We start from the raw sequence: 18837 nt of genomic DNA, 5'->3' as shown, positions 1-18837 counted from the left end.
AGGCATAGGGGGTGGGGGGAATGATACTGAGTTGCTTGTGCACTAAGCTAACCTGATCTGTCATGAGGCCAATCCACAGGCAAAGATGGATTTTAATGCCCCTGTCTAACTAATGGTATCTCGTACTACAGAACATTATTTTGAGGTGAAACCATTTATTTAGATTCATACAGATTTGCTGATCTAGCTTGTTTGTGTGTGACTCTGAAGGGCCATGGTATTTGCTAACTAATGCTGATTTATTTTTGAACTCCTCAGTGTTTCAACTATTGAACAGAGGTGTAGCAGAGCAGCACTATCCCTTTAGGGAGAAATATTGTATGTAATTTATTGCATCAAGGATTTTTTGCATGCTATTAATTTTTGGGGCATATATTAGAATCTTTGTGAAGATGCTGCTTGCCATATTAAGCCAGAAACCATTTGGCAAATTGACAGAAATTAGATTCCATGTTGTAGCAGTCAGTTTCATACTGTAGTGTTAGGAGGTAGGGAGATATGGATATAGCAATTTACACTTCTCATCTAAGTCTGTTTTGAAAGATCTGCAAAATTTATCTCTCAATCTGAGCTACAACTGAAAAGAATGATTAAAGGAGACAGATAACATATCCCACTATCATGGAAAGAGCTGGGGGTTTTGTTGAAGTGAAGGGATATCTTTTCTAATACCTTACTATCATTTGAGAAGATTCTTCACATATCTGAGGATAATGGATACCAGGAATTGTAGTAACTGAATCAGTGGCCCTGGCATTCATTACCTCTAACAGAAAGCCATTGACTGACGGAGATTCCATCCCTATTTTACCCTTTTTTGATGATGGTGAATGGGATTTTAGGACCGAAGTAAACCCAAATGTCTGCTTCTTTCTGTAAACTCATTTTAGTCATTACCAGGAATAATGTGAATATATTTTTAAATGATTAGTATGATCAACTGCAGAAATATTGTGTAAACCAGGACTGGAAAGAGAAATGTAGATTGAAAGTATTTTAGTTTCTTACTTTTCATTGTATGAATAGTCTTTCCATTTCCAGTGTTGATTTAATGCAATTCAGTTAATGTAGTGTAACTCTGGATTAAAATCATATGATCCCTATGCATGTGCACCTTCTATGGTAGGACTGAAATCTCTACAGTGGCTAGGATTATCAAATGAAAACCCATGGTCTGAAGATTCTAGACAGCAACAATAGGATCTCAGAGTTTTATAAGTTCAAGGAGGGGGACAGTAAGGGAAATATACACTCCATAGTGGTGTTGGTGAGCTACTTTTGCTTTGGCAGTAAATCATTATAAGTAGATAAAACTTTGCAAGTAAAATTTTACAATTTTAGGCGAAGAATATGGTTTGTAGATTTGATGACTCTACTTGATTTATTAGTGCCAGGTCCTCTGAATACAATAAAATACAAGATTGATATTCACTGGGAATATAATACATGGAAAGAAATCTTAATTTACTAGTGTTAGTAATAACACGATTACTTCAGACACCTGTAGATTAGATTTGTATTGCACAAAGTTGTAGTGGCTTGGGCCTAATTTAATTTAAATGTAAACAGAAGTACTGGGATTTATTTTGTTAAAGAAAATTATTTTCTTTGGTTTAAATAGTGTTGTGATAGCAACTTTCTAGTCATTGTGTAGAGGCCACATAATGGATTTAATTTACTACACGGGAAGTTCTGCTTCCACAAAACTGACCTCATAATGGAAGAAATCTACCTTGTAATCCTAAATTTGCAATAGAATGATAGGGAGCTTTCAAACAAGGATTATTTTTCATAGTAAGTAATCTGAGTTTGGTATGTGAAATAGGTAAGATTACAGCACAAAAATGTCTGAGCCATTAATGGTAAATAATTGTGGTGAGGAGACAGCCCATCTGTTTTGTGTTTTTTCTTGAAGACTAAGCATAGTTCACATTGTATGAATAACTGTGTATATAAAGTGCAAATCTTTGGTGAAAACCATTACACAAGTACATATTAGTACTAACATAGAACATGTGCTTACTTAGGTGTTTAGATACTACAGTGATAGGTGTGTTAGAAATACCTAAAGACAAAACTGCGTGTAGTACACTATTGCCAACTGCAAGCATCCAAAAATCATGAGTCAGGCCCCTGCAAAAATCACACATGGCTTAAAAATCATTAAATTTGGAAAAATTGTTCTAATTTTTGTTTTCTAGTTTTTGAGCCTTTAAAGTACACTTGAGTCATGTTTTAAAGCTTTTCCCTTAGGATGTCATTCACCTGATGTAGATCTCAGCCACAAGGTTATGCGCACAACAGAAGCCTAGCAGTTAGTTTGTCCTGGGCTCACTGAAGAGCCGTCTTCTATGACTGTAAACCATACAGGGAACAGATGGAGGGAATTGAGAAGGGCCACAAGATCTAAGGCTTCATGGATCCAGTGGTCCCAAATGCCCAGTTGAGAGAAAGCAGAAGCGCAATAGGCTAGAACAAAAAACATAATAATGTCTTTTTGTGCATTCAGATGGATCTTAGAAGTGTTTTTAGTATTCTTATGCTAATTATGGGTATCAACACCTCAAAGCTGAGGTAGTTTACAACTCCTACCCTCCTACCAAATCTAATGTTCCATCTAATCGTAGATTCACTTCTACATGTATTGCTGTGTGATGCTTCATCAATGCGTGGGAAGGAAGCTGCCTCTTTCTCTCTTGTATCCCTTGTATCGCTCTTTCTGTGTGGGTGAACAGAAAGTGGCACTATGGGGAGTTTGCTTGAGGAGGAAAAAAGACAACTATGGACCAGCAAGAGTCATTCTGGCTTCCAATCAGTGAATTCTTTCTGCAGTTCTCTGCTCTATCCCTTAGCTTTTATATTTAGTCCTTATTTGCCCCCTAGGGAAGAGAGCAGAACATGTGGAAGAATTGACAAGTAGGCTAGAACTCTAGTATCATCAAACCCCGGTGTTCAAAAGCATGAGATGGATGCTAAAATTGGTTGAACTGGCTTAAAAATTGTAAATTAAACATTTTGTTTTTGTTTGCCTTCTGCTTTTTTAGCCTTTAGGGGAGCCACTCTTGTCCCCCAGATTTGTGTGTGATCATTTCATGTTCTAAATTAACCTTAAAGGCACACAGACAAATGCACACTGGCTGCTTAGGAATCATAGAAGTTTAGGGTTGGAAGAGACCTCAAGACATCATCTAGTCCAACCACCTGCTCAAAGCAGGACCAACCCCAACTAAATCATTCTAGCCAGGGCTTTGTCAAGCCGGCCTTAGAAACCTCTAAGGATAGAGATTCCACCACCTCCCTGGGGAACCTTTTCCAGTGCTTCACCACCCTCTTAGTGAAATAGTTTTTCCTAATATCCAACCTAGACCTCTCCTACTGCAACTTGAGACCATTGCTCCTTGTTCTGTCATCTGCCACCACTGAGAACAGCCGAGCTCCATCCTCTTTGGAACTCCTCCTTCAGGAAGTCGAAGGCTGCTATTGAATCCCCACTCACTCTTCTCTTCTGCAGACTAAACAAGCCCAGTTTCCTCAGCCTCTCCTCCTAGGTCATGTGTCCCAGCCCCCTAATCATTTTTGTTGCCCTCCACTGGACTCTTTCCAATTTTTCCACATCCTTCTTGTAGTGGGGGGGGGTCCAAAACTGCAGGTGATGCCTCATCAATGTCGAATAGAGGGGAATGATCACGTCCCTTGATCTGCTGGCAGTGCTCCTACTAATGCAGCTCAATATGCCGTTCGCCTTCTTGGCAACAAGAGCGCACTGACTCATATCCAGCTTCTCATCCACTGTAATCCTCAGGACCTTTTCTGCAGAACTGCCGCTTAGCCAGTCGGTCCCCAGCCTGTAGCAGTGCATGGGATTCTTCTGTCCTAAGTGCAGGACTCTGCACTTGTCCTTGTTGATCCTCATCAGATTTCTTTTGGCCCAATCTTCCAATTTGTCTAGGTCACTCTGGACCCGATCCCTACCCTCCAGCGTATCTACCTCTTCTCCCATCCCCCCCGAGCTTAGTATCATCTGTGAACTTGCTGAGGGTGCAGTCTATCCCATCATCCAGATCATTAATGAAGATGTTGAACAAAACCGGCCCCAGGACAGACCCCCTGGGGCACTCTGCTTAATACTGCTGCCAACTAGACATTGAGCCATTGATCACCACCTGTTGAGCCAGACGATCTAGCCAGCTTTCTATCCACCTTAGAGTCCATTCATTCAATCCATATTTTTTTAACTTCCTGGCAAGACCATATCAAAAGCTTTGCTAAAGTCCAGATATATCATCTATTAATCGTTTCCTAGTTCCTAAGGTGAGGGAGCTGCCTTTCTTTCCCTCTCTGTCTGTTTCCTTTATTGTCACTGTTCCCACCTCTCACACATTTCTCTACAAGTTTCCTTCTGTTCTATTCTGTAACTTCTGCCTCATTCCTCCTTACCAGTGCACTACATTCTTTTGCAACATACCTTCCAGTCTCCTGTCCAGTTTCCAATCCTTAAATCATGTGGGTACAGACTGTCACAGATACTCTTTAATTACATGATCACATACTATTTTTCCACAGCCTCACTGCCTCATTCAGTGCACAGGCTTGGCTGTGCTTACTGAATGAGTAGTTTATTCAATATTTCTTTTTATCCTCCTCATTCATTGTGTGGCCTGATTCGTTATTTACTGCACGCCGGTACAATACAGATTTATTGCACTGATTACAGAATTATTAATTTCCTCATGAGCTTTGCTATGGCGCTCTTATCATAATATTTGTGTTTTTTACAAACATTAATAAAGTTATCTTCACAACAATCTGTGAGGTGGAATTATCTCCATTTTACACATGGGGAATTGAGGCACAGAGATTACAACCAAAATGATCAGAAATGTCAATTTTGAGTGCCCAATTCAAGCCACCTAGAGCCTGACTTTTCAGAGTACTTCATATTTTATAGTACATATTTATGTTAAGAGCAAAGCTTCTGTTGAACTCAGTTGCAGTGAGCTATCTGCATTTCTGCAAATCACACTCCAGGTGTCTGAAGATGGGTACCCAGATAATGAGGAATAGAGAGGGTGGAGAGTCCCAGATCTCGGGCTTCAGCCTGAGCCCGAACATCTACACTGCAATTTTTAGAACCGCAATCCTGAGTCAGCTGGCCCAGGCCAGTCATAGCTGTGCCACAAGACTTTTATCCCCATGGAGATGTACCCACAGTGGCCACTTGTGAAACCTGTGACAATATGATTTGCCCAGCATCACATAAGATCTCTGTGGAGAGGCAGGGATAGAATCCAGTTCTCTAGGGCAGCATTCAAAAGTTAATTTGAAAACCAGACTTTCTCTTCTTGCAATCCCTCACCCCTTTCACGACATGCCTTCTAACTTTATGCAACAGATGTGGAAGGGTTCTACAGACAATAGTTTTCTTCCCTGCACAACTCTCATCCCTGTCCATCCTATGCACTGAATAAAGCAGTGGTCCTGTGGGAAAGATACTATATAATCATGTAATTATAGACTGTATCATAATGTATACACACAAGGGCGGGGGGGGGGAATTAAAGTTGCACAGACAAACTTAATTCAGGCATTTCCTAACTTGTGTGCCTTTGACTTTGTAACCTTAACATTCTTTCAACTTGTTTTTTTTCTTAATTGTATAACAAGATTATACATGTACATAATACTTTCCCTTTATTTCCAATAGCATATCTAAATCTAAGTGAGGGTGGCACTTGACCTATATAATAACATACAGTGGATGCATGCATTAGCACAGTATTGTTCTTTGAACACTCATTGATAATCTTCAGTTATGTGGTTGTTAGGAATATGATTTCTAATTTGGTATAACTCTCTAGTCTAAGCCCATCAATTTACAGTATCTAGTCAAACAAATCCTGTGTCCTGAAAATGTGAGTTCCTTTACCAAATATTTCAAGGGAAAAAAATGCCTGAAGTAAAATGAAATACAATAGGTCTACTCAAGATCCAGAATAATCTTGTTCTAAATAAACTTTTCTCTTTGTAAAAAAAAAAAAAAAAAGTACTAAAGCAATTTGAATTGAAGTTCAGTGATGCTTGGGGAGAGTAATATGTTTGGTGTCTGATTTGTTGCAAAGAAAGTACATTTATAAGTGTACATATAATAGTGTCAGATATGGAACCCAGGTTTTAAGCAGTCTGTGAGGATGTTTGCTTTTGATGGGTTTGTGATCTTGGTGGATGGATTGGGGAGGCCAGATTATATATTTGCTGTCATTGACAGCTGCTTTAAACTAAAAATAAATAAAATTCTCCCTTTCTGCACTCTCCCCCCTACCTTTTTCCTCCGCCTGGAGAAAGGGACAGAGAAATCTAACTTTAGCAGGCAGTAATTCTCATTGTTTAACTTGCTGATGGAAAAAGCGTGTTTTGCAGGACTGCTACTGTTCTTAAATACTGCTTCATTAAATTGTTCACACCAAGTGGGCGAAAAAGTTTGGTTTAATAACTTTTAATTTACCTGCCAGGATTCAGAAATAATGTATTCAAGGCTTCTTACATAAATGATTTCTTACATCATAACAACTGAAGCAATTATCTTATTTTCATTAGCCTCTTGCTAAATGTGCCAATTTTGCATACTGGGTCACAGCTTACTACATTAACAATGTCTTTATCATGATGAAAGCAAGTTCTTCTTGCAGGATAAGGACCCTGATGCTGGTGTGAAGGCTCTGGTTAGTGTTTTATACAATTACCTTATGTGTGGTAGGAAATTAACTATAGATTATTTGATTTGCATAAAATTATAGTTGCTAAATATTCAAGCATGTGCTCTATAATAATTATTTATATTGCGATGTCATCCAGATTGGGGATAGATCCTGCTGTGCCAGGGCCTGTACAGACATATAGTGAAAAATATTACTCTGCTTCAAAGAGCTTACAATCCTAAAAGTCTGTAATAGTCTCTGGCAGAAAATATGGTCCTGGATTAGCACTAAAATTAACTTTCCCATTGTATTTTTCTTTATTAATAATGGTTTTTTAAAATTTACCAGTGTAGATTATGGGGAAAGATGCATCATTTGTTCACGTGGATAATGCAATAGCATGCAGAAGTAATAGTGTAGTTCACAATATAAGACTTCTGGGGGTCGTGCATGAACTACTGTAGCAAAATACTAACTGCTATTTTAGTTGGATTTTTTTTCATACCTTGTTGGTTTTTCCTGACTTAGTTAAAATTAAGAGTTATAACATTAACTGCTGCTCTAAAAGTAATTTTTTTCATTCTTCGGTCCTCGTTATTTTGTTACAATAGTTACATATTTCCATTTCTATCTGAACGGTTTCAATTCCCACCTCACACTGATGGCGTGGTTCATCTAAAGACTAATTTTTTTTTAATTATTACCTAGTAAAGTTTCTGTCCCATCTATATTAATTTAAGATGTATTTCTAATGCAATTGCTACTTGCAGGAGCGCAGCCAGCTTTTCTGCCGTCCTAGGCGGCGGAAGGTCCCGCCCCGAAATACCTCCCCCCCCCCCCCCAGAGGCGATGGAAGGTCCCGCCGCCGAAATACCGCTGCGGTCGCTGCCCCCCAAATTATAGCGCCCTAGGCAACCATCTAGGTCGCCTAATGGGTTGCGCCGGCCCTGGCTACTTGGGAACATATGGTTATCAAGCTTGGGCAATCTACACGCAATTCAATTTTGATTTATATTCATATGGTAACATGGAAATCTAAACTTTTACTATATATAGGCACCTTCTTACTGCACGCACACATACAAGCACACTTAGGATGCAAACTCTTTCTCCCCTTGATTTGACTCTCTTTTCATCGTGTGCAACTTTGGTGCTTCCTCCCTTGAGCCAGGCTGAAATGGAAGGCTGGTTTCTAGCAGGGAAGGTAATAAAGCATCCACTTCCTCCCTCTGCAATGAGATAGACCAGGGGTCGGCAACCTATGGCATGCGTGCCAAACACAGCACGCGAGCCGATTTTGAGTGGCACGCATCTCCCCTGACAAGGTCCCGGCCCTCAGCCCCCCACCGCTCTCCCCTGCAGGGGCAGGAGGCAGAAGCTTGGTTCTGTGGCAGCCAAGCTTCCCCCCTCTCCCGCTTCTTCCCCCAGTGTGGTGCTTTCCTGCCCCACCTCCTCTCCGTCCCTGGCCAATCAGCTGAGGGCCCTAGCTAAAGGGAGGGGGAAGAGCGGCCGCGTGCACACAGCTCCGCAGAGAGAGGTAGGGACGGAGCCTGGGGGAAGGGGGTGGAACAGGGCATATCCCTTCCAGCCCCCTGCCATGAGCCGCTCAGGGCAGGGGGCTGGGAGCACCTCCACGAGCTGAGCACCCCAGCCTTCTGCCCTGCACCCCCACCCCTCTACCCTGAACCCCACACCCCAACACACACCCGGCCTTCTGCCCTGCACCCCCCACAGCCCCCAGCCCTCTGCCCTGCACACCCCCCACCCCAACACACACCCAGCCTTCTGCCCTGCACCCCCACAGCCCCATCTCTCTGCCTTGAACCCCACACACACTCAACCCTCTGCCCTGAACCCCCCCACACACATTCAGCCTTCTGCCTGGCACCCCTATATCCCCAGGCCTCTGCCCTGAACCCCCCACACCCCAACACACACCCAGCCTTCTGCCCTGTACCCCCACAGCCCCATCTCTCTGCCCTGAACCCCACACACACTCAACCCTCTGCCCTGAACCCCCACACACATACTCAGCCTTCTGCCCTGACCCCCCCACACCCCAACACACACCTAGCCTTCTGCCCTGCACCCCCAGAGCCCCCATCTCTCTGCCCTGAACCCCCCATACACCCAGCCCTCTGTCCTGAACCCCCCACACCCCAACACACACCCAGCCTTCTGCCCTACACCCCCCCACACACCCCAGCCCTCTGCCCTGATCCCTGAACCCCCCCACACACACACCCCAGCCTTCTGCCCTGCACCCCGTCCCCCAGCCTTCTGCCCTGACCCCTCAAACACCCACCCCCAGGTCTGGGGTCCCGGCCGCAGGCCCTACTCAGCCCGCTGCCGGCCTAGGTGAACAGAACCCTAGGCTGGCAGTGAGCTGAGCAGGCTGGTGGTGTAAGATCAGCATTTTAATTTAATTTTAAATGACGCTTTTTTAAACATTTTGAAACCCTTGTTTACTTTACATACAATAGTTTAGTTATATAATATAGACTTATAGAAAGAGACCTTCTAAAAACGTTAAAATGTATTACCGGCACGCAAAACCTTAAATTAGAGTGAATACATGAAGACTTGGCACACCACTTCTGAAAGTTTGCCTACCCCTGAGATAGACAGTATAGGAGCAGAAGGAGAGCTGAATTTGATTACCCATGTGCAGTGGTATTTAGAAGCCAAAAGTGAGAAGAACAGATAAAAATTCAGTCCCTGATGATGATGATGCAGTCCAGAAAGCAAAAAGATTGGATTATCCTGTCTACATCAGGACTGTTAGCAAATATGAAAAAAACATACATAAAAATGCTGATTTATAGCAGTTTACCCTAGGAAGTAGTAAACGATATTCCCCCCCAGCTGCCCCCCCCCCAAATCCTTTGTTAAAGGGAGTCTGGCAGAAGAGAAATTTACATGTCCGAAAACAATTTCTTGAAGTTCTGTCTTCCTGAGAAGCTAATTCAGGGGTGGGCAAACTTTTTGGCCCAAGGGCCACATTGTATGGAGGGTAGGGAAGAGAAAGCTGTGACTCCTCAAACAGCCGGCCCCCGCCCCCTATCCACCTCTCCCACTTCCCACCCCCTGACTGCCCCCCCTCAGAACCTCCGAACCATCCAACCCCCCTGCTCCTTGTCCCCTGACTGCTCTGACCCCTATGCACAGCCCCCCCCCCCGCTTATACAACCCCCTGTCCCCCAACCGCTCCCCAGAACCTCCGCCCTAGCCAACCACTCCCTGTCCCCAGACTGCTCCCTGGGATCCCTGGCCCCTTATCCAACCCCTCGGCCTCCTTACCAAGCCGCTCAGAGCAGCATGTGTGGCAGCCGCGCCGCCTAGCTGGAGCCAGACACGCTGCCACGCTGCTCGGTTGGAGCGCGCAACCCCACTGCCCAGAGCACGGCCTGCGTGGCTGCAGGGGAGGAGGGACAGCGGGGGAGGGACCAGGGGCTAGCCTTCCCGGCTGGGAGCTCAGGCGCTGGGCAGGACGGTCCCACGGGCCGGATGTGGCCCGCGGGCCATAGTTTGCCCACCTCTGAGCTAACTGCTAAAGAAATTATCAAGGAAGTCATATTAATCTATATACTGTTTTAAGTAGGTACATGTTTTAACATTCATAGTACAAGGACAACGCAAATCTTTTTAGATCATTATACATAAACCAAAATCTACTTTTTATAAAAATTAAAACAAAGGCAAAAAAACCCCAAACCCAACAACACTAACTGTAATTGTCCCTATCTTGTAAAGAAACAGATTTTATTGTATATCTATAGTGTATTTTATAAACTAGTATTTCTACAAATCCAATGCAACAATGAAACCTTGACAGAAAATTCTCAAAGGTGGTTTATTTCACAAGCCTGTGCTGTATAATGTTAATAGGTGAGTTTGCCTGAAATGTCTTCTGTAGATCAGAAATAAATTGATATTGTACTTCTTTTAAACAGAAAGAAAATTTTATGACTGAAATAGAAAGATTTAGAGGTGGTTGGAAAAAAAGGACACATTTCATAAAAACCTTTGCAAAAAGTTTAAAAATGCAGAATTTTTCAACCAGCTCTAATAATGGAGCCAGTGTCCCCTGTGCATCAGTATGAGAGAAGTTGAGGGGGAAGGGGAAAGACTGGCTAAGCATGTAATAAATCATATAGGGTCATTGCACTAATGAACAGTTTGGGTCTGAATCCTCATTAGCTTGTCTGCAGGAAGAGAAAACTAGTAAAACAGGAAAAGGACGTATCAGGGAACCTGTTTGCCGGTACTGTCCTGGGCTTCCATTGTTGAAGGACGTCCTTTAAGCTAATTTCAGACCCATAAAAAAAAAATCTCTTTGGTGATTAGTAACCAGTAGATAAGAGCAGAGAGCCCATGTGAATAAAGGCCATAAATACCAAGGTCCTTGGGATAACAGCCTGTAAAACTGTCAAAAAGCGTTGCTTAAGTGACAAAAGAGAGACTCTGGTAACAAAAAGTGTCAGCCCACTAGACACGAATCCATATTCATGCATGGAAGACATATTTTCAGTTTTGTCTACAATGCAGACTTTTCCTGCAAATAATATTCATTTTTATGTTAAAAGCAACTCTTTCTCCTCGACCCTTTGGGATTTTTCAAAACCCTTAAAACTAACTTTTTAGTTTCTAGAAATTAATATTCAACATTTATGATACTCTTTCTCATGGAATAAGTGACTAGAAAGGGCAGATGAAGCAAAGAATGTTAATGAGCTCAAGGTGGCATTAAGAAACATTTAAAAGGACAAGACAAGTGTATGTTAAGACATCTTGTACTCAGTGACTTTTCCTTGTTCCTACAGTTTAAGATTTCTCAAAACTATTTTATGCTGTGGCATAATTTTGATTGTAGCAGAGTAATATTGTATCTCTTAACACGAGAAGAGTAGTAAAGTGAATTTACAAACCACACATCTGTTTGCTCCTGAGGCCTGATTCTCTAGTCACTTACTGATGACAATAGTATTTGCCACTACAAGCAGTTCCATTATAGTCAATGGAACTGTTGGCAGTGGTAAGCATTTACTTGTTTTACTAGTTTTCTCTTTCTGTCTGGTAGTGTTAGTAGGGTTAGTCTTTTACCTTAAGTAATCATTAGTGTGGTGTTAGCCGAAAATGAAAACAGTGAACTTTTAGAGTCCTTAAACACACCTAAAGGTATGTAACATGTTTTTGCCAGGGTTTACAGATTTTAAAAATATTATTATAAATCAAATATTGGTATGCGACTAGGATCTGATTTAAAATGGAAGCTTAGAATTTGCAGTTGAGTTCATATAAGTTACAATTTCTGTGTGAAAATTATAGTAGCTGACAAAAATATACAACACATATGGCAACCTGTTGAAACCAGTTGTCAGCAAGTAATTTTGTTGTCAAAAGCAGAAATTGACAGATAAAGGAAACCCTTAGAGTAACTTGTGGAGAGGCTAAAATTTGTTTTGAAAATGTTGATATCATCTGAAGAAGTGGGTTTTTTACCCACGAAAGCTTATGCCCAAATAAATCTGTTAGTCTTTAAGGTGCCACTGGACTCTTGCGTCTGATGAAGTGGGCATTCACCCACGAAAGCTTATGCTCCAATACTTCTGTTAGTCTTAAGGGTGCCACAGGACCCTCTGTTGCTTTTTACAGATTCAGACTAACACGGCTACCCCTCTGATACTGAACTCCTTGTTGTTTTTGTGGATACAGACTAACACGTCTACCCCCTGATACTTGATATCTTTACCATTTGTATTGACCGTTTTTGTTCCTTATTGATGTAGTCTTGGACCAAAATGTTTGGTTTGTATTGTTAGATCATACTGTGTAGTTAAAGACCTTCATTTTTATATTTGTATGGCTTGCCAGGCATTTTAGAAAAAGGGAAAATAGTATTTTAATGCCATTTCGTGACTGAGTCCTTCTTTCAACTGTTCTTATTTGGGGGGAGTGGGTGTGGGGCTGTATATCTACAGGTCTGATTCTGTGATCACTTACCCATGCATGAGTAATTCTACTCATATGAATTGTCCCATTTAGTTTTCGAAGACTTCTGCACTGACTTGACTTACTCAAATAAAGTTTGTAAGTTTGTGGAGGATCAGGCCCAAAATTTGTATTTCAATTGTCTAACTGAGAACTCTAGTTGTCATTCATTTGAGAGGAACAGATGTTACTTTTACTCAAACATTATCGGAAAAAGAGAAATGTTCTGTTGCCCAAATAGGCATCTTTTTGATTGTGAGAAAAGACGGTAAAAGGCTGTAAATCTGCTTTCTCATTACGAAGGGCAACAATAGATTGATTTATGACAAAAAGACAACTGTTGGCTTATCTAAGCTGTATGCATACAAGTGCAAGTTAGCTCTGAGCTTTACAATGGCTAGATATTATTGCTGTTATTTTTGACAAGGATTTAGTGTGATATTAATCAGAGAGGAAAGTATATAGCCAAAAAGAGTTGGAAGATTTCTCTTTTAACCTGGGTAACACATCATAATGATGCAGTTACATAAAGCTTAAAGACTGGGGAGGTTTTGTTTTTAATAATAGGGTTTAAAATTCCAATTCTCAATCCAAGTTATCATACTTTCAGTAGGGCATTTTTCTCTCTATGTTGGAGGATTTTAGCCTCTCCTTTAGCTTTCTCTGCTGTCTTGTATTTGTTTCGGATGCTTGCTTGTTTGCTCTTATATTTTTAGGCATTGAGACAAGAAGTCACAGAAGGTTGTGGGGGGAGAGGTCAGGTCGGGGTGGTTGCAAAATGGTGTTAAACAGGCATGAGGACTCAATAGAAGACTCATATACCATTATGGCAAAAAATGTATAGATTTTAATATGGATAAAACTGATAAGGTTCTACAGAAAATATTCAAAGCCATTTATAGAACTAATAAAAAAAATATATACACTCTATAGAATTCTGTTGCAAGGTTATGATTCTCTATTGAATGCTAAAAGTTGGTTTTAAAAATTCTTTGGAAAGGTGTTCTATTGAAATCTATACCTTTAGAAAAATTAAACCTTTTAGTTCAATCCTTATTAAAGTCTGTGGGATTTTTCCATAAGGGAAAAGTGTTGTGCTGAGGAGAAACCCAATGGGAGCAGAAAAATATATTTATTTATATATAATATATCCCTTGGTGATGGTAAAAAAGAAATTGTCCTAGGCTTTTTCTGTTTGTCATCTAGCCTGCTTTACTTTGGTCCCTTCTGCCTCCTAGAGTCCTAGTCATGATTTATTAGGAAAACATTGCAACTAAAGTTGGACAAGCCTGCATTATATCTTTAGGTCTGTTGCATTATAAAGTAATTTAAACCCATGTGTTGTATAACTTTTCAAAATAGGGCATGGGTAGCTTATTGTATAGAGTATTGGTTTTGTGAAACAAAGATTTTGCATATGACCTGCAACAGTGCGTATGTTTAATATGCATAGTAATTTGTACATCTTCTAGCTCTCTGACTCATGAAATGGTCAGGAAATAATTATCATTGTGAATATCATCCTGTTTAGTGGCATTTTTCCTTGCAGAGAAGTGCATGAAGCAGTAAACTGTGCTCTTTTGTTGTTGTTAAAATTTGGAGCAAATGTATTTACAACTGTGTGTTTGTGTTTGTTTTTTTAAGTCTGAACAGCCTAGCCCTGCCAGTTCAAGCTCAAGTTCCAGCTCCAGTTTTACACCATCTCAGAACAGCAGACAACAAGGTACCAAACAAGGAAAAGAAATTGAGAAAAGTGTGGAATGAAGGGGCCAACCAGTAACATGACTGATGGCATCTCATTACCACTTTTCTTCTGTCTTTTTCACAGTCTAAAGTAGTGAATTAGTCTCTGTTCTGCTTCATCCTTTTTCTTCAAGGTGTATGTGAACGTGATTATAACATGTAAGAAGCAGAAAGAGAAAAATGTATATTTTTCATTCAGAAGAGGGTGGTTATTTATTTGTTACATAGCACCAAGAAACGTGCTAGATACTTTACAGATGCTAGATCCTAAAGATCTTGCAGTTGTAATCTTGCAGAAGGATCAGTAGATCCTTATTCCTGCCTGGAGCCCCACAGGAGTTAATTGGGCTTCATGTAGGGAATAAGGGTCTGTATCTGTGAATCCCTTTGAAGAATCATGAGACAAGAGTCCAATCCAATGAGTTGATGAGCATTTCTGTCTACTCTTTGCTGCCCTTGCGTGCTCATGCACACACACAGTGAATTTATTAAGAGTTGGATAGCACTTAGCAACTCAAGGGGTTAGGCCCTTAAACTTCCAAAATGATATATTTACTTTTAAAAATAATCTGACATAGAGAACGTTATTGTTAGTCTTTAAGGACACATTTAGATTTTTCTGGCTAATAATTTTGGCTCCCTCAGAACTCAGTAAAGAAATGTAAGTTTCCGCCAGGAGAGCCTGCCAAACCAGTTTTTATATAAATCAATTGAGATTCATAAGAGCTATTAAACCACTTAGTTCCTGTTTGGCTTTTTTCCTTGACTTTGTCAAATTGTACAACTGATATGTTCTTGATCAACTTGGTTTTTTTTAAAGCAGGAAGCTTTTGACTGATTAAAATTGAATTTGTTTCAGTATATGCATTTATATTCGTCAGATTTATTTTTTTCTTTAAAATGGAATAGATTAGTACCCCAGAGAGAGGATTCTGTTTAAAAAGAAAATCTAAACAGAATGCAGATCTGTCAGGTTTTTATGAAGGTGACCATTACTGATTGGCTCTGTATTCTGACAGCAATGTTTCCAGTGTGTTATAACTATCTTTAGACCAAGAAAGCAAGGAAAAAAATAGGCTGTTGTTGCATCCCCAGTTTCAGGCACTTGGCTTGTAACTAAGGCTGTGCAAAATCTTTTATACTGAATCCCACCAGTATTCACGAAAACTTCAGTGGTGATGTATATGGGCTGCCCCATTACCCCACCAAGAGCCGGGGACGTTTTCCTTACCTCTTTGATGTCTTTTCAAGGAGGGAACCTGGTGATCTATCACTTTCCTCTCCTCCTAATATCTTTAGAGGGCGCAGTTTGGCCCCTTTCACTTCCTGAGCTTTACATGGGACGTTGCACAGATTTTCCAGTTCCGAACCTTTTGCAGAATAAGTGGCAGCCCTTCTTTCTCCCCCTCCCACCACCACCATTGCTAGGTGTGTGGTCACAGCAGTAAGTGCCAATAGATGCTCCTCTGTTCTGGGACTTTCCTGTTAAGTGAATGCATCTTCCAGTCTGCTATTGTGTAAGCGTCTGTGTATTGGGGATGGAGGATGGGATATGGTGTGGCAGTCTGTCTTGTGCCTCTGGTGGATGCATGTCTGTGTGTCTGCTGTGGGAGGGCTTTCTACATAGGAGAGAGGAGTAAGCCAACTGGCTGCCCTGTGAAGGGCCAAAGAAAGGGCCATCTAATTTCCCCCAGAAGACATCCAGAGGCGTAGCAGATAAGATGCCCCTCTGCTGTGCCTACTTGGGTACATATAGTTGCATGTACAGAGAAGACAACACTTAAAGGTAAAGGGGTAGCTTGGGCTTGTTAGGGAAGCAGACTGTGTGGGGCAGGTGAGGAAAACTCACTGGTTTCATTTTTTGCTTCACTTTGGGTTCAAACTAACACAAAACTCTAAGAAGGACTGGTGAGGCCAAATAGGGTTAAAGGAGGGGCAAGATACTTAGTGGCCTACAGTCCTCTGCCAAAATAAGAGATAATTATGGTACTTCCAAGCACTTTAACTGGTAAATGTTGGTTTTTAATGCTGTCCTGTGTGTAAGATTAAATATTTGTACATTATATTGTTAAATTTGAATACAATATTTTAATCTACTGTTGCCCCTCTTGTTTTTGTTCTTCCTCTTTGTTCCTTTCCTCCTCCTTATAGACTCTAAGGTCAGAAGGGGCCATTGTGATAATCTAGTCTGACCTCCTGCACATTGCATGCCACAGAACCTCACCCACCCACTCCTGAAATTAGACCCTTAACCTCTGGCTGAGTTACTGTCCTCAAATCATGATTTAGAGATGATTCACCATTTACACTAGTTTAAACCTGCAAGTAACCCGTGACCCATGCTGCAGAGGAGGGTGAACAACCCCAAGGATGTATGCCAATCTAACCAGAGAGGGAATTCCTTTCTGACCCCAATGATGGTGATCAGTTAGACCTTGAGCATGTGGGCAAGACCCACCAGGCAGAAAGAATTCTCTGTAGTAACTCAGAGCCCTCCCCATCTAGTGTCCCATCTCTAGCCATTGGGAATTTTTGCTATCACCAATGGGACATATGCCCTTATACCATCCCCTACATAAACTTATCAAGCTCAGTCTTGAAGCTAGTTAGATTTTTGCCCCCACTGCTCTCCTTGGAAGGCTGTTCCAGAACTTCACTCCTCTAATGGTTGGAAACCTTTGCCTGATTTCAAGCCTAAACTTTTTGATGGCCAGTTTATATCCATTTGTTCCTGTGTTCACATTGTCACTTAACTTAAACACCTCCTCTCCCTCCCTGGTATTATCTCTTTGATGTGTTTATAGAGAGCAATCATATCTCCCCTCAGCCTTCTTTTGGTTAAGCTAAACCAGCCAAGCTCTTTTAGTCTCCTCTCTTAAGGTAGGTTTTCCATTCTTCGGATCATCCTGGTAGTCCTTTTCTGCACCTGTTCCAGTTTGAATTCATCTTTCTTAAACACAGGAGACCAGAAGTGCAGACAGTATTCCAGATGAGGTTTCACCAGTGCCTTGTATAATGGTACTAACACTTCCCTGTCTCTACCAGAAATACCTCACCTGGTGTATCCTGGGACTGCATTAACCTTTTTTTACAGCTGCATCACATTGACAGCTCATAGTCATCCTATGAGCAACCAATACACCCAGGTCTGTCTCCTCTTCTGTGGCTTCCAACTGATAAGTCCCCAGCTTATAGCAAAAATTCTTGTTGTTAGTCCCTAAGTGCATGACCTTGCACTTTGCACTATTAAATTTCATCCCATTTCTATTACTCCAGTTTACAAAGTCATCCAGATCTTCTTGTATGATATTCCGTTCCTCCTTCATATTGGCAATACCTCCCAACTTTGTGTCATCCACAAATTTTATTAGAGCACACTTGCTTTTTGTGCCAAGGTTAGTAATTAAATTGTTAAATAAATTTGTTCCCAAAACCAATCCCTGAGGAACTCCACTAGTAATCCCCCTCCAGACTGACAGTTCCCCTTTCAGTCTGACTTGTTGTTGTCTCCCCTTTAACCAGTTCCTTATCCACCTTTCAACTGCTTCCATCCTATGTCTGTCTGTTATTGCTTCGTTTTTGAATGTTGATACTTCCCTTTTTTCCTCTCTTCCTCTACCACTTATCTGGTCTTTTGTTCTGTTTCCCAGTCTTTCTCTTGTCTTCCTCCTCCCCCTTAATTTCTCCTTCCTTCTTTCTATCTCTCTTCAAATGAAGCCTCTTTCTCATAATTTCTCCTTAATTCCCTTCTTTAACTCTTTCATTCATTCTCTTCTGCTGTCCTGTCCCTCTGCCATTCATTCCCCACACAGAGCAACAGGCAAGAAGGCAGTTGGCCAAAGGAATCTCTTCTAGCAGTCCAGAACTGATCAATCTGTTTCCTGTCCGCATAGTAGTGCTGCAGGTGACCTTCTTCCCTGGCTAGGGGCAGGGGAAGGAATTCACCACTGTCCTCCACATACACTTATTAGAAGCCAAGGATGGGAGTCCTCTCCTGATTAGTGGCCTCAGCTCACTGCTGGCCTCTGCAGCGTCTCAGCTGGCAATCTGTTGCTATTAGAATTGCCTATCCTGTGGTCTCTGCCCATGTCTGATGCACTAGGCATATGCCCATCAGCCCCATGTTATCGGCTTGGTTCCAAGCAGACCTCAGGGTATGCAAATACAGAACAGAACCCACTAAATTCCATTTGCCCAAACCATGCTAACTTAAACAAACCTTGCACAGCCTTACTTGTAAACCATTTTAAATATAGGCCTTAAAACTGTAAGCACTGTTAACACTGGACAAAGACACTCTGGGTGCCTCTGGTGTGATCCCTGTCAGAATTGAAATAATTTACATCACAGTCCCCTACCTAGGGGAAGTATAGTCTCATTGTTAAAACATGGTCCTGAAACTGTGACT

The 18837-nt window shown here is 41.5% G+C and overlaps 1 protein-coding gene across 2 annotated transcripts in view; it reads left to right on the top strand.

Annotated features, from left to right (window-relative positions):
• Window positions 1-18837, top strand: part of MLLT3 (MLLT3 super elongation complex subunit) — a 219152-nt gene that overhangs the window by 172150 nt on the left and 28165 nt on the right. For both annotated transcript variants that reach the window (XM_054033230.1, XM_054033231.1), the window contains exon 7: window positions 14331-14409. In XM_054033230.1, coding sequence (XP_053889205.1) covers window positions 14331-14409 — 79 coding nt within the window. The remainder of the gene's footprint in view (window positions 1-14330; window positions 14410-18837) is intronic.

This window comes from Malaclemys terrapin, chromosome 6 (genome assembly GCF_027887155.1).
Source record: "Malaclemys terrapin pileata isolate rMalTer1 chromosome 6, rMalTer1.hap1, whole genome shotgun sequence".
Classification (NCBI taxonomy): domain Eukaryota; kingdom Metazoa; phylum Chordata; order Testudines; family Emydidae; genus Malaclemys; species Malaclemys terrapin.
The sequence above is the reverse complement of the archived record's forward strand: the minus strand, read 5'-3'. Positions and strand labels throughout refer to the sequence as shown.